Genomic DNA, 16,013 nt, shown 5'->3' with positions numbered 1-16,013 from the left:
TAAAGTTAAGGGTATAAAACATTTACATTTTACATGTGCCAATACAGTCGCCTAAATATTGCTGTCTCTTGACACCACTTTGGGGTTAGACGGGTTCCTGCTAGTATATAATATATATTATTATATATAATATATATTATATATTATATGTAGATGTTGTGTTACAATACTGATCATATTCCAGGCAGATGATGAACATTGCCAGAAGCTCAAAATCTCACAACACATGTTGGGTCCAGTTCAGAGGATACCAAGATACAGGTCAGTCTGAGAAACACCTTTTTGAATTTTGGGTGAATTCTAACGAATTTAGTGCTTCTAAAGTCTTCTAGAATTCTTCAGATAAAGCTGCATTTCATGCAGAATGTCTTCTCAGTTTCTACTCTTATACAATGGTATACACATAGTTGAGTGCGAATACCACCCACTAAGTCTCCTCTACGGAAGTGCCTATACTTTACAGTTTACACTGACTTAGCGCGTTTGAATACTGGACATGTATTCTACTCTTAGGGCGTTTGATACGACCGTTTATTTATAACTATTATGTTTTGGTCTATAACGATTTATCACAAACTCACCCTATTAAAAGTCTCCCTTTTCCGAATAGAAGAGTTGGTGATAATATGTATATGGGAGGAGGGTGTAAATGACGTAACATTCTAGCTGCTGTAATATGTTTAGATAGTTGTTGGACTGTTATATGAATGTTGTTTGATTGCCAACATGTTAGATATTCTCTGACTCTTATCTTCCAGTTTATTGCTGAGCCAATTTGCTGCATAAAAATGCTCATATCTAACGAGGAAATTTGCAGTGTTTTTGGAGCTGTATGAGGCTGGGCGTCGACTTAATAGTCGTCTCAACCTGACTCTAAGATTACATATGTCACTCCTGTAGACTGCAACTGCGTCAAATGCTCAATTTTATGATCGGTTATGTAAAATATTGCGAGTAATGAGCGATCCCTTGCTGCGAGAAATCAGAACAAACCAGGAATTTGACTGTCAGAGCAAATATGCTCATAAACCCCGACAATTCGAATCAATTCTAATAGCTTACGTGACAAGGTTTGCGACCTCATGTGATCAAAGATGCAAAGAAGCATCCAGTAGATAATTTCTAGCAAATAATGGGAATCATAGCCATTGGCTATAAATCTGCACTTTTAATGTCTTATTATATGACAGGGTAGATTGAACGGTTGAGAAGAGGCTACTTGACCCTGTAAGGTAGTTAGTGTAAGCCACTGTATTTCAGGATGTTATTAGAGCAGTACATAGAGAGACTGGACGAGACAAGTCCTGATTATCCAGATGTTAAAGATAGTTTGGACAAGGTCGCTCTCGCTGCTAACAAAGCCAACGATAACATCACTAAACTGGTAATAATCCTGAGATCCTCAAGTTTAACTTTACGTTGCAAATGAAAATGTTATATTTGTGTGAACAGAAAGAAAGAGTGTCGTCTATTTCTAAATATTGCTTTCTATCTTACCCACAAATCCGTGCTTTTGTTACATCAATAATTTTTTCTGTTCAGGAGAATTTCCAGCTAGTATCACAGCTGTTAAGTAACGTGAGCGGTCTGGGGTTGACGTTAGAGAAACAAGAAACTAGGGCCCCCATGGTTTACATAAAACATGGGAAAATAATGAAAATGAGTAGACGGAACATACAGGACAGATTTATATTCCTGGTAAGAGTTAGACGGTATATAATAATAAATTTAATTACTAAATTACTTTAGTATAAACAGCTCTGAATCATTAGAACTTTAGAAGTTTTTTAGGCTGAGCAGCTTTTTATTTTGTACCACTATTATTACAACGGGATGATTTTCACCGCATGTATCTCAATATAAGAAGGCATTACAAAGTGTTAATGTATGAGTATCAAGAACGTGATAATTTGAAATCTTATCCTGATTGCACTCTTTATTTGTAATATGATCTCATGAATTGTAAAGACTCTCTTAAACAATGAGTTGAGTCAGGGGTGTAGGAATGATTTTCTTCATGGGGGGGCCAAATTCTAAATATTTTTTGGCGCTTCGCGCCACAGCCTGAATTTTTTGGCGCTTCGCGCCAAAGCCTGAATTTCGAGGTTAAGGACAAAAGGAAATTGCAGCATGTGCGGTATCGCGATTTTTCACGTTTGCCGCGACAAGTCGCGATTTTTCAGATCCTGGCCTCACGAAAAATCGCGATTTTTTCAGTTCTCCGCGTCAAATTGCGAATTTTCCTTTAAATCTGAGAACCAAATTCGTGTATTTTCCTTCAAATCTGTGGGCCAAATATTACGTTTTCTATAATTAGTATATGAAACCAATCAGTATTACATCCACAACCTTCCGAATGTAGGTACGGACTTAAAAAAACCGAAAAAAATATTTTCGGCTCAGAATGATCAGGGTAGCATAAAACATGAACAAAAGTAATTTCCAGAAAAACTTTTAAAAATTTTGACTTAGAAAATTTTCGGTCCGAGTCATTCACGATACGTACCTCTAAAAGCAGAGCTCCTGCTTCCGAGCTCGTATTACGAAGGGGAGGCCTGCCTTCCGAGATCACATCACAAAGGGGAACCCTCGAGTCCAAAATCGTATGTCGAACTTCGAAAACCGAAAAAAATATTTTTGGCTCATAATGATCAGGGTAGCATGAAACATGAACAAAAGTAGTTTTCAACTTCAAGAAAACTTTGAAAATTTTTGACTTAGAAAATTTTCGGTCCGAGTCATTCACGATACGTACCTCTAAAAGCAGAGCTCCCGCTTCCGAGCTCGTATTACGAAGGGGAGGCCTGCCTTCCGAGATCGCATCACAAAGGGGAACCCACGAGTTTAAAATCGTATATCGAAGGGTAGGTGCGGACTTCGAAAACCGAAAAAAATATTTTCGGCTCATAATGATCAGGGTAGCATGAAACATGAACAAAAGTAGTTTTCAAGAAAACTTTGAAAATTTTTGACTTTAAAATTTTCGGGGGAAAAAAATGTTTCCCAAAAATTTTTAAAAGCCTAAATTAAAAAGTTGGCCCTTTTTGGCCCCTTGCCCAAATTTCATGGGGGGGCGACGGCCCCCCCTGCCCCCCCGCTTCCTACACCCCTGAGTTGAGTGTGCACTGTGTAACCACAGAATGATTCACACCCGTTTGAAATGATTATTCCTCACCATGTGTGTTTCAGTTTAGTGATGTGATACTTATATGCAAGATAGAGGGTCACGGTAAATACAAATGTAACAAAAAGATCTTCGTCAGTGACTTGAGGGTAAGCAGGTTCTTACATTTTTGTGTTTTATAACATTTTATACATAGTTTGAATCTCCGAAAGTGCAATGCAAGTGCAACTGTCCGTGCTGCGACTTAACTTGATTTTCACTTGCTTTGTACATGAACCACACATATTTATCATACCTTGAAAATTGCTTTACAGTACCACTGATTAGTCACTTAGGTTTTAACAAATTCTCAAAATACCTCCGCATGCTAAGTGGATACATTGCCACAATTGTGAATGTTAAAGGTTAAAGGTCACATAAAATCACGAACAAATTCTTCAACACCATACATTTAACATTCCAACATATTTGCAGAGTATAGCGGATAACAGCGACCCTAACATGACCTACCCCTTTGAGCTCATCACGAAGAAAAGTTCCTTTATTCTCGGGGGAAAGTGAGTTTTTCATGATTATTTAATGTTTTTTCCGTAATCTGATATAGATGTACAGGGCTGAAATGTTCGAGAAAATGTACTCAACTGTAAAATAACAAAGCATTACATTGACTATCATGTCAATATATCATACTGTCATGATAGTAAAAGCTTCTATAACGGCAATTTGCCGGATAGGAAGCTAATTTTGCACTGCCAAAGCGCACGCGCGAAGATTATATTTTGAACCTTTTTCATCACGCTTATAGCGATGGCACGCACAAACGCAACAACATTCCCGTGGATTTTAAGAATTTCGAAAATTTCAAATTTGGTGCCAAATTTCCACTCATCCAGTGGTTTCAGGTTTACTTATAAATTGAACTCGTGTCTGTTTATCTCCTCCAAATCATACCACCAAAAACATTACAATCGATAAAGATGTGGAAACATTTTTTCTAACCATGCACAATGCACATGGTTATATAATATATATATAGATATTGTCAATGGCTCGATAGATAAACCATGATAATTATATCGACGGATTTGTTGCATGACTCATGAGTAGTACAGTTAGTAGTTATTTGCGATCAGATGTTATCTTTTTACTGGGAGTGTCGGCCCCCTTTCTTAGCTAGGGGAATCAACGAAGCAGGAGGTCGTATGCCGTATGGTATGGTGATCTATTTTATTCGAACATTATTTAGATTTGGGTAACTTGGCACACTCCGTTTAAAGTGGACATGGTCCAATTTCAACACTACTTTATCAAATATCTTGAGTTCAGAGATGGTGAGTGGTGACAAAGAACGGACATTTATGCTACAGATCTTGCAGTAAATTCTAGTGGTGTTTCAGTCATCATTATTTGAACTTATTTTTATAGTGGAATGTGTTAAAACCGAGCATTTAAATTTATTGACATTATCAGACTTAAGACAAGTTTTTATGACAATGATTGATTGATTATAAATAATATTTGGTGACTGTCACTGTCACGGTTTGTCTATAAATTTGAATGTATTAGAGCATGCGATCTATTATTCGCACACAGATAGTTTGCAGGCGTTTCACAAATCTGCAGTGATCCATCAAACGTTAATATCAAAATGTGATAGACTCAAAATCTTCTTTTGATTGGTCGGCGTCGACAGTAAGCGGTAAGCCTTCCTTGCGGTGGCTTTCACAACGCGTTCCCATTCTCCAACTCCTGCTGCTAGAGAGAGAGAGAGACTCCCAAGTTATATACCATAATTATATTATACATAGATATCGACAACAGACTCCGAGAGTCTTGAAGTTCTGTTACCACCGCCCCTGGTGCAACCCCTCCGGATTAACGATGACGAGACAGGGACTTCCAGGGACGGTCAATCCCTATTAATCTGCAAATTGTCTTAGTTGTAGACTCGAAAGCAACATGTGGTTACAGATTCGTACTATTTGCCTAGTTTCTCCGTTTCTCCGTTTTTGTGAACTTTTTTTCATGAAAATTTGAAACGACGGGAAATCACATATTTTGCAACAATTTTCTGAACTTTATGTTACTGTTGGTAATAACTGTTGGTAATAACTGTTGGTAATAACTCGAGACTAAACGGCAGCGGCAACTCCCTATGTTCATGTTTATCTGTTATTAATCGAGTATTAAGGATGAGCTTTTTCTTAAGAACAGATACACAAGTAAACATACGGAATACGTTCTTAATTTCTTATAAATAATTCAGATTTTGATAATCTGATATTTAATTCAATCTTCAATCGACACCATCGCCTTATATCGGAGTAAAGACTCTGTTTCTTGCTCTTCGACAATCTGCACCAGTGGTCGACCGGGGGTAGGATTCTGACCGGGGCCGGGGCCAGGGAGCCCCAATATAGCCGGGGCCGGGGCTGACCACTGAGAATTGGCCGGGGCCGGGAAATCTTCCATTTTGCCGGGGCCGGGGGTAGTTTACCAAACTGAAGTCAGAAATTGAAACATAAATTTGATAATAATTTAGGCTGGTGTGATGCAATCAGGAAGGATTAAACTCGAGGTGCGGCTTATCCTCACCGACTTGAGGATTAAACCGCAACTTCGTGCTGTGAACCAACTCAGGATAATCCTCATTATCCTGAGATCCATACTTAATTGAGATCCATACTTAATTTAATCCTCAACTCGGAACTGAGGATAACCCTCAGCTGCTACTTTATCTGGACCTCGGGATTTAAAAGTAATCCCACATCCAAATATGGCTCGGTTCACAAAAATTTACCATTAATGTTAGGCTCTGTAGTTTACGTTGAGCCGTAGTTTTAGCTGCAGTGCAGTATTTTTACTTTTTAGTTTCTACGTATTTTTTATCGCAAATTTCTCGGAGACGATTAATTGAAAAGTCTGATACTGAGGAAGAACCACGGCTTTTATGTTACTAGCCATAGTTTAATTTAAGCCGTATGTTGTATTTTCTATATTTAAACGTACCCAACGTAGACAATAACTTTTTCAACTTTGAAATCTCAAAATTACCATTAAATTGTGTTTGATTTTTTTCAAAAATGTGCCAAAATCATTCATAAAATCCCCGGCTGTGCCCCCGGCAAATGCATGGTTTTTGGCCGGGGTTAAATTTATTGGCCGCCGGGGCCGGGGTTTACCCCCGGCGAATTGCCAAATTTTGGCCGGGGCCGGGAAGGGCCGGGGGTTGTGATTTTGGCCGGGGCCGGCCCCGGTCGACCACTGATCTGCACGGTGGCTAACCCCTAGAAATCAACAGAGAATTTAATCATTACAAAAAACGTCAGCTAGTTCTTATGAATCATCGCTGTATTGTACTTGACAGTAAATTCCCTTGAACTATATATAATGATTTATGAGATCTATATCGTGCAAGAGATCTATATCGTGCAAGAGATCTATATCATACAAGAACTTGATCCTTACAATATCTTCTATCTGATAATTTTATTTAAGTTCTGATAAGTCGCCGGTAAGGCGTGATATTAAACCTGTTTGCTGCAGCTGGTTCGTTGCTAATTTGAATCTCCAGTTAGTTAACTTTTCCTCTGCTAAATAAAGGATCAAGTGAGCCAACATTGTTTTCTACAATAAAGTTCATTAACTTTAGAGTTCCATGTGGGATGGTAAAACATTTCAGAGAGCTTTTAACTTTTGATTTTGCTTCGTTTCCATTCTATCATTTTGCTCGTAGAATTTCTCCGACTTGTGGACTGCATCACCAGTTATAATTTATCATGGCTATGAGTTCGAGTAATAAGTATCAGTATGTGATATTCAGGGAGAAGCAGGTGCAACTGGTACGTGGAATAAGTATAGATGTAGCCAGCCCAGCTAAATTCCAGATATAATCTGAACAGCAGACGTTTAAGCTTTGAAAGGTATAATTCAATTCCCGAAATATTTTAGATGTCTCTGGATATATGTTGTATTTGCAATAGCCAATATCTATTGTCGATCTGATTGAAGTATAAATTCCCTGTTTCATTCCATATTATGCAAACTGAGTTCAGACACAAAAAATGCTGTTGATTAAATATAATAAGTCCATCGAAATGCTTGTGTGCTATAATTCTATGCTGTTTTGTTTCTGCAATCAGTATAGTACAAGAAATACAAGCAATACAAATGTCGAATCTTAAGCTACAATAGTAACTGTGAACGTACCGCGACAATTGACCCCCCAACAAGTGACCCCCGACAATTGACCCCCGACAATTGACCCCACAGCAAATGACCCCCTATGTAATTACACTGGGGTCAATTGTCGCGAAATCTAGGGCTCAGTACGACAATTGACCCCCGACAAGGTTAGGGTTAGGGTTAAATTAGGGTTTGGGTTAGGGTTAGGGTTAAAGTTTGGGCTAGGGTTAGGGTTAGGGTCAATTGTCAGGAGGTCAATTGTCGGGTGGTCAATTGTCGGGGGGTCAATTGTCGCCCACCCACTGTAAGGATACTAATAATATCATAACGCGCGGCGATTTCTCTCCCCTCTCCATACTGATAATATTAATAAATAATGAAATTTCACAATATTAAGTCTTTGACATACGTTGCATGCCACTTTTCGCGCGCGGGATACGAAACATGTATCAATTAAGTCTTGGTTTATTTAATCATCACATGATACGCACTTGAACATGAACACGAGGCCTGAGGGGGAACCAAACACCCTCTTATAGGAAGTAATAAACTTGTAACATTACACAATTTGATTCTAACTCAGTATATCTGGGCGCCACCCAAACCCTAACCCCAACCCTGAACCCAACCCTGAACTTGTCTCTAGGGGGCTGCAGCCCCCCCCCCCCCCCCCCCCCCGAAAAAATTGAACCCCAGAAAAAAGATAAGCCCCCTAGTCCCCATGGCCGCCTGGTAACTGGTCTGTGTTTATGACTGCAGTCAGTGTCAAAGATTTGAACTGTGGATTAGTAAATATCTGTCATAACATCCAAGCGAACATTCTAGAAGACTTCTATAAATAGTCAATAGTGTCCCCCAGACCGTAGGAAATGTCAAAATCTTACGACGATGAGGCCTGAGTAAGTCGTAAATTCTGATTGGAGAATGCAGATTGCTGTTGTGAAGTTACCAAATTTACGTGAGTACTTTATTCTTTTCAATCCCAGTTTATTGCTGTCCTACAAATTTATTTAATGCCAAATGTCGTCTAAAACACCCTATTTCGCAAAATTTTTCCGGGGGGCTGCGCCCCCCTAGCTCCACCCCTGGACCCTGGTGGGGGCTGCGGTTCTATTGTTTGCTATTCAGACTAGGTAGAATTACGGATGATTTATAATGAAGAATTATTATTTGGCGCCCACTTTCTAATTTCAAGATCATCGACTTTTTCACAATCGATTTAATTCCGTGGTTGATTGACAGAAAATTGGGTTCTTTGTTTATTAACCCACTTTTCTCTTCACATTCGGATCTTTTGCAGGATACGAATTATGATAGCCAATATTTTTATATCATTTGGCGCCTACAGGCTACAAGTACAAGGAATTGTTTTAATTGTAAGCTTGGGAAAAGTCTATGCTAATAAAACGTCTTTTATACTAGGTAATTACAATCTCAATGATATTTTGTACACTCGCTTTCAAATTTCGCAGTAAAGACTAAAGAACTCACTTCTGATTTACATATAAACTTTTCATGGGTCCTCCCAAAAGCTATGGCCTACTAGATGATAATTTCTCATCTTAGCTAAAATTAAACTAAATTATCAAAAAGGAACACGGTGCATTGATACTAAATTTCTAATTACTTCCTCTGTAGAGCCTGTAACTAAATTTCTAATTATTTCTTCTGTAGAACCTGTAACTAAATTTCTAATTATTTCCTCTGTAAAGCCTGTAACTAAATTTCTGATTTCCTCTGTAGAGCCTGGAACTAAATTTCTAATTATTTCTTCTGTAGAACCTGTAACTAAATTTCTAATTATTTCTTCTGTAGAACCTGTAACTAAATTTCTAATTATTTCTTCTGTAGAACCTGTAACTAAATTTCTAATTATTTCTTCTGTAGAACCTGTAACTAAATTTCTAATCACTTCCTCTGTAGAACCTGTAACTAAATTTCTAATTTCCTCTGTAGAACCTGTAACTAAATTTCTAATTATTTCTTCTGTAGAACCTGTAACTAAATTTCTAATTATTTCTTCTGTAGAACCTGTAACTAAATTTCTAATTATTTCTTCTGTAGAACCTGTAACTAAATTTCTAATCACTTCCTCTGTAGAACCTGTAACTAAATTTCTAATTTCCTCTGTAGAACCTGTAACTAAATTTCTAATTATTTCTTCTGTAGAACCTGTAACTAAATTTCTAATTATTTCCTCTGTAGAACCTGTAACTAAATTTCTAATTATTTCTTCTGTAGAACCTGGAACTAAATTTCTGATTATTTCCTCTGTAGATCCTGTAACTAAATTTCTAATTTCCTCTGTAACTAAAGTACCTAAGTAAGTGTGTCTCTGTCTTAGTTGAGGAATTGGCGATCACAAAATGCTCACAAGTAATATATTGCATGGCTGGTGAGAGTTGCCAGCTATCATAAATTAAAATGCTTAACCATCAGAATATATGAATCTAGTCATTCTATTGGGCAGCTAATGTTCAACATCTAGTATTGACCATTTAATCACTGTGATTTGATAATTTGCTTAATGTTTCAAGAAACAGTCTCGCTAATCACCCAACTCTTATTTTGTCGGTTTCTATTTTATTGGTATTTATTGAAATCTAAGGAAGTAACTGTAGAGTCTACTTCCTCAGATTTTATGTTGACAGTGGAAGGATGACTTAATTCAGAGTAGCCCCTCATTGAGCAGCTTTTAGAGAGTTGTCTGTCAACTTCTTTTGGCAGCAATGTTAACTTCCTTCATGCTTAAGCTAATTGCGTCAAAGAAGTTTTATTAAATATTGATTTCTCAGATTTTTCTTGGTGCCTGGACAGGGCAGTGGACAAGCTTACCCTTAACCATTTATAAAGTTTGCATTGTTATTTTAATGACATAATCTTCTATGATTGAGACGGTAATGTTCGGTGAATATTTGCAGAAAATTTCATGAATTTCTGGTTTGACGCAATCTTGATTGCAGCCGCACGCTGCACTGCTTCAAAAAGTAAAGATTTTTAGTTAATTTGAATGCAATACGTGGTGGTGGTGACCACCGCTACTCATTAGAGTTGCGCAAGCTGGACTCTTCATCTCATTTCACGTAGATGTAACAAGTAAATAAGGAGGCTCAGAATATTCCAGACTCAAAAGCATCTTCCTCTGGGTTCAGATCTAGAACATTCCATTAGCTGAAAGTGATATATTTCCAACTCATTTTCAGGATTTATCGATTATCTAACTAGCGTGTCTGGTCTCAAAACCGTAGCTATTACATGTGTTAACAGTTTCTCAGCGTTGCTAAATAAGTAAATACTAGTGGTGCGTACTTGCGTAGTCAATGGTATGTTTTCCTCAAACCGTCCCTTCTATGCTCTCTGATAAATTTAGGAGCCATCTGAAAGAAAGTTGTGTTCAATTATGTTCCTCCCGTCTGCGTCAGAGCCAGGTAGCACAGGTAAAACCATGTGCATTTATTTACCAGAAATGGTGGTATTTAGAGTACTAATGACCAACGATCTTATTACACGGAATATAAGACCTAATCTTGTTTCGATATTCAGATTATTGAAGTATGATTAAGTTGCGAACTTCTCGACTGGACAATATTTCTGAGAATGAGCTGATATTTCTTTGTTTCTTTCCCGTTTGTTGTGAGGAAAATGAGGAACATAATATTAATATATAAACACCAGTAAACCCCTTCTAAAAGGTCTATATTTCCATCCACTGCCTTCTTGCTGAAAGAAAACATCATTTGTAATTGTTAGGAAATATGATCGTTTAAATTATTTACTTTGAAGTATGTCATGGAGTCGAGTATGACAACTCGTTAATATCCTTCATAATCATAACTGCAAATTATAATTAATTATTATTAATTATAAAGCAACAACAAAGATTAGGGTGCCTGTTAACCTCACCTAATCGTCGTAAGATTGTTTAAATGTATGATCAGCATCACGCAATCTTTTGTGACCCCAATTAAGCCTTGGTCCACTCCAAGTGCAACCTTGCAGCTTTAGTATTACAGGGCAGTTCTAGGCTGACTAATGAACGTGACTGAGAATTCACGTGACCTAACCATTCACTACCGCTCTGCTGTTTTAAATTCACTTGTATACAATCCATTTTTTCTTACTCGCATTTCGTCGCCATTATCTTTTTCTTTGTTGCCGATGTCAAACTACTGTGTTTGATCTCCTCTGACAGAATTTGTTTGGGTAGTTCTCTACTGGTGAATAATCTAAATTCATCAACATTTCTATTTTGTAGTTTCGCGTCTACTTCTCGTCCATATGCCATAGCCCATATCCAGTAAATAATCAAGTAAAGAAGTGTTAGTCGCTCATAGTGAAATTTAATGAAATTTAGTGAAATTTAGTGAAATTTAGTGAAGCTTATTGAAAAAAGATAGTTCTGAAGCGTTATAAAACTATTCATAATAATATGTACTATTTCTATATGATTTTGCGGCAAAACCATTGACCACAACGTGTCATCTGTCAAACTGACAATAATAATAATCACCAGTATAATTACTAATATAATCACCAATATCTACAAATAGTTCTTCTGTACTACTACCGGATGTACAGGACTGCTCTACGTATAACTGGAACTTGATCACCTCAAATTGCCGTGTACTCTTCGTTAATAGCTGTGATAGAGTCCCTCTTCTGTCAAGCTTCTATTGTAGTACCGACTACTGATAATTGTTAATTAAATCACCAATTTCAGTGATCATAACGACTATTTCATATGCTTCACTGGACATCTCCTAGATCTTAAGACCATTTGTTGCCAGTCGGTAAGTTATAATTTATAAAAACATCGCAGTTATGGCCACTCTTTTGAGCTCCTACGTGACCCAGTAGGATAACTTTTATATGAAAAGTTGGTTGGTGATATTATTGTAGATCTTAATAAGTTTGATATTACAGTTTGATGGAATTGTTTGTGAGATTATTGTCAGTAAAGCTAGGAGGGTCTGTAAATTGTGGTGGTTAACTATTCAATGGTTTAACCTTCATAATAACTAATATCAACTCCTTTTGACCCTACCGAACGTCAGTTCCGATGCGTACAAATCGTTGAAGTTTTACTCAGCAACCTCAAATCTGACAGAGTAATAAGCTAATATACATAGTTAAAAAATCAAAATTTTGATAATTTAATACAGCAAATTGGATAACCAGCGACTAATAGTAATACCAGTTTGAACTAGAGCTGATATACGTCACGGCTCACGGCTTCCAACAGGCTTACGAAGATAATTAATTATCAAGTCGAAAATCTTAATTTTAAATAATTTCAACGATTTAGCCTGAAATCATAAATTTAATAGCTTTGTGGTTAAGCAGAAACATGTCCAAATGACTTCGCGTTTTAGAATATTTAAAGAACTGTCAAGTAGTCAAGACTGGAGGACAATTATACTGATTATTTAAGACTGATTCAAATTCAATATTTTCGACGCGCCGTCTCATGGCATATAAGAATTGGAGTTCGACAATTGAGCAATTGGTTGCAGGCTTCTTCAGAAGAGTATACATACTTTACCTCCGATGAGTCGACTATTGTTACGTTCTAGGTTAGGTTCGTTTTTGGGAATGTTTGGACACTGCACCTTTACATAAACTGTGCGCTTTTGGCGTTTAATATAAATAAGTTACAATTTTTCGATACAAACGTTAACTGAAGCAATAGTAGTAACATAAACTTTAAAAGTTGTAACTTTAACTTCAACAATAGGAATAGTATTAGCTTTGACGTTGACACTATTAATATTCTAGGTTGGCTTTTCCGCGGTAATTATTTTGCAATTACCAACGTCTAACTTTGTATTCTTCTTCTTCCCGGCCTCAACTTCTAATACTAAAACCGGTCATTTACATTTTACAATTTACATGTCCCTTGTTTACTTCGATCCAGAGGCAATGTATTTTGTTGCACCATCGGCCGTTATTTGTTCTATCAGATATGTGCACTTCAAGTTGGTATCGCTGTGTACAATGGGATATGATCGTCTTATGGGCATGTAGAATCAGATCAATACAATAATTTATCGACATTCTTCCTAAAAATATTCCCAGAATTTCTTCATTATTATTATCAGATGGCAAGTTGATACAGATAATGCATGGACTGTTAGTACTATCGATATTTGATAAAAAACAAATGAGGGTGAATCTTGGCAAATGAATAACATATTCGTCAAGCTGGATCAAACCCCTCAAGAGATTGAAGTTAAGTGATTTTAGTCACGTTAGTCACTTATACACAAAATGTGTAGGGATCTTATGTTGTAAAGTTACAAAGTTGTAAAGTTATAAAGTTATAGTACTGAATATTATACTTCAAGTATACTTAATAATTATGCTCATCACCAGTAATTCAACTAGCCCCAGCCATCTAATTCTGTTAGGACAATTCTTGGTTTATACATCTAAAATTGTCAGCTAACTCAATGATATTTAGAGTTTTTCAGCTTACTTCAGCATAATTGTTCAGGGTAATTGCGATGTTTTTTGTCTCCAAAATTTGTCGCACATAAAAAGGTTTTGGGCAGGTGTGGAATCGCACTATTTACAAAATATTACCGCACCTACATGTTGCCTTTACTTCAATCTGACCTACACTAATAAAAGAACAATAGACAATATTGGAACAGCTTGCATCGCTCCAGCAGCTTTCTAATAGCAATTTACCTGTGCAGTTGCTCATGATCAATAATCAGTATTTCCCACAGTTCTTTATGCTTACTTCATAGTGATTTCTTGCTGATCAATCAATATCTATTCATCGTTTCTCTGATTGAAACTTCTCGAGAAGTTTCTAATGATAAAACGGCCCTACATTTGCTACAGGTATCGTTGACATATAACGTTGGCCGGACATGGGTAATTTTAGATCCCCCTCCGTAATCATTTTCGTACTAAACTACCGTGTAGATTTTAGGATTTACACTCGCAGCTTTTCTTAACCCCATGGGCTACTTTAATATTAGCGACAAGAGAAACGCCATTATTGGACGTGAGGAGAGTGAGGACTCCTCAAACTACATTCAATTAATTCCTTCTGTAACGTCCTCAATAAATGTAATAGATTTGTAGTGTTGTAATTAGTTTAAAACTATTATATCATATTCCCCCGTTATATTATTAGATGGTCCTGTATCCTTCAAATTCACTCCTGATTACAGTCGGACTGTAAAATATAATTATACAACATAAATCATAATAAAATATTGGGAGCTACTTGATTTGAATTATGCTATTGATTCACACTTGAATTGGCTTTAACACCTGCAAATAAATAACTTTTAAAATATAGGTCAATAATTTCATCTCCCAATGGCATGAGTACTGCGTCGGTTTGAATTAAATAGTACTTTCACTCAACTGGTAATTGCATAATGAACGCATATTGTCCCATATTGTCAACGTTAGTAAGAACATATTTAATTGCATTAACTTTTGTTAATATTGAATTATGAATGACTTGGTCTACCCAAAACCACTTTATATTATTTACCAATAATTAAATAATAGTAATGATATTCGATTAACTAATTTCCAGACGTAAAGATCCATTAATTTTAACCTAAGCATGTTCTCTTTTATACATAGATGATGAATAAAGATCTGTGATATACAAGAGTTGGATGTCTTGAAATACATAGCATTAAACAAGGTTTGAATATCGTTGATATTTATTTAAATTCAACCGTAAACGTCAAGCTTAAAGAACCATTTAAATAGTTTAAATAACAGTAATACATAATTATTGTTGATCAAGTTAACGATTTAACTTCGTTTTGAACAACTTGCACAAACGCTTCTTAACTGGATCTACAGAATTACGAGCAGACTTCAGGTTCACAGGTCCTCTATTATCCTGTTCTTCTAATGTTCGTCGAGAGACGATATGAGTAGGCTGGAGGTAGAACACTGTCACTGTCACTGTCACTGTCACTGTCACTGTCACTGTCACTGTCACTGTCACTGTCACTGTCACTGTCACTGTCACTGTCACTGTCACTGTCACTGTCACTGTCACTGTCACTGTCACTGTCACTGTCACTGTCACTGTCACTGTTACTGTTACTGTCACTGTCACTGTTACTGTCACTGTCACTGTCACTGTCACTGTCACTGTCACTGTTACTGTTACTGTTACTGTCACTGTCACTGTTACTGTTACTGTCACTGTTACTGTCACTGTCACTGTTACTGTCACTGTCACTGTCACTGTTACTGTCACTGTCACTGTTACTGTTACTGTTACTGTTACTGTCACTGTCACTGTCACTGTCACTGTCCTTTAGCTACTGTTAAAATCTAAGAAATCAATGTAGGCTAATAGTCTATGTATATGGACTGTGGGCCACAATATTGTGCACCATTGTTGTTAGGCGCCGTTAAACAGAGCATACTGCATTAGCCCTCCTTGTTTTTATGTAAATCTCCTGGGGAAATGATCTGCATTGTGTATTATTATTATAAAATGCTCGTCTTTACTATTTTGCTCCAGAGCCTGTCTGGCTTAAAAGCCTGTTACCGCCTTAGATTAGTATATGGCTACTGCTAAAATGTTACATTCATACTGAGGGTGTTTTAGGGTTGATCCTGCAACTTGGTTTTGATGTTGCAACTTTCACAGGTCCTTAGTGTAAATGCATTTTTCCTGCGCTCATAAATTGAAATCGTTTAAAATCGTCTT

At 36.9% G+C, this 16,013-nt stretch overlaps 2 protein-coding genes across 4 annotated transcripts in view; both read left to right on the top strand.

The window, feature by feature from the left end:
• LOC134826226 (FYVE, RhoGEF and PH domain-containing protein 4-like) overlaps positions 1-16,013 on the top strand; it is a 434,713-nt gene that overhangs the window by 6,357 nt on the left and 412,343 nt on the right. For all 3 annotated transcript variants that reach the window (XR_010161673.1, XM_063838524.1, XM_063838523.1), the window contains exons 10-14: positions 185-261; positions 1,261-1,384; positions 1,543-1,698; positions 3,190-3,273; positions 3,599-3,681. Coding sequence is in view for 2 of the 3 variants with exons in the window: in XM_063838524.1 (XP_063694594.1) it covers positions 185-261; positions 1,261-1,384; positions 1,543-1,698; positions 3,190-3,273; positions 3,599-3,681 (524 nt within the window). In the remaining variant the exon portion in view is untranslated. The remainder of the gene's footprint in view (positions 1-184; positions 262-1,260; positions 1,385-1,542; positions 1,699-3,189; positions 3,274-3,598; positions 3,682-16,013) is intronic.
• The window catches only part of LOC134826233 (T-complex protein 1 subunit beta-like), a 92,338-nt gene that overhangs the window by 36,754 nt on the left and 39,571 nt on the right, over positions 1-16,013 (top strand). The gene's annotated exons all lie outside the window — the stretch shown is intronic.

The sequence above is a fragment of the Bolinopsis microptera genome, chromosome 2, assembly GCF_026151205.1.
Source record: "Bolinopsis microptera isolate Bmic1 chromosome 2, MBARI_Bmic_1.0, whole genome shotgun sequence".
NCBI classification, from domain to species: Eukaryota; Metazoa; Ctenophora; class Tentaculata; order Lobata; family Bolinopsidae; genus Bolinopsis; species Bolinopsis microptera.
Note: the sequence above shows the minus strand (reverse complement) of the source record. Positions and strands in the feature narration are given on the sequence as shown.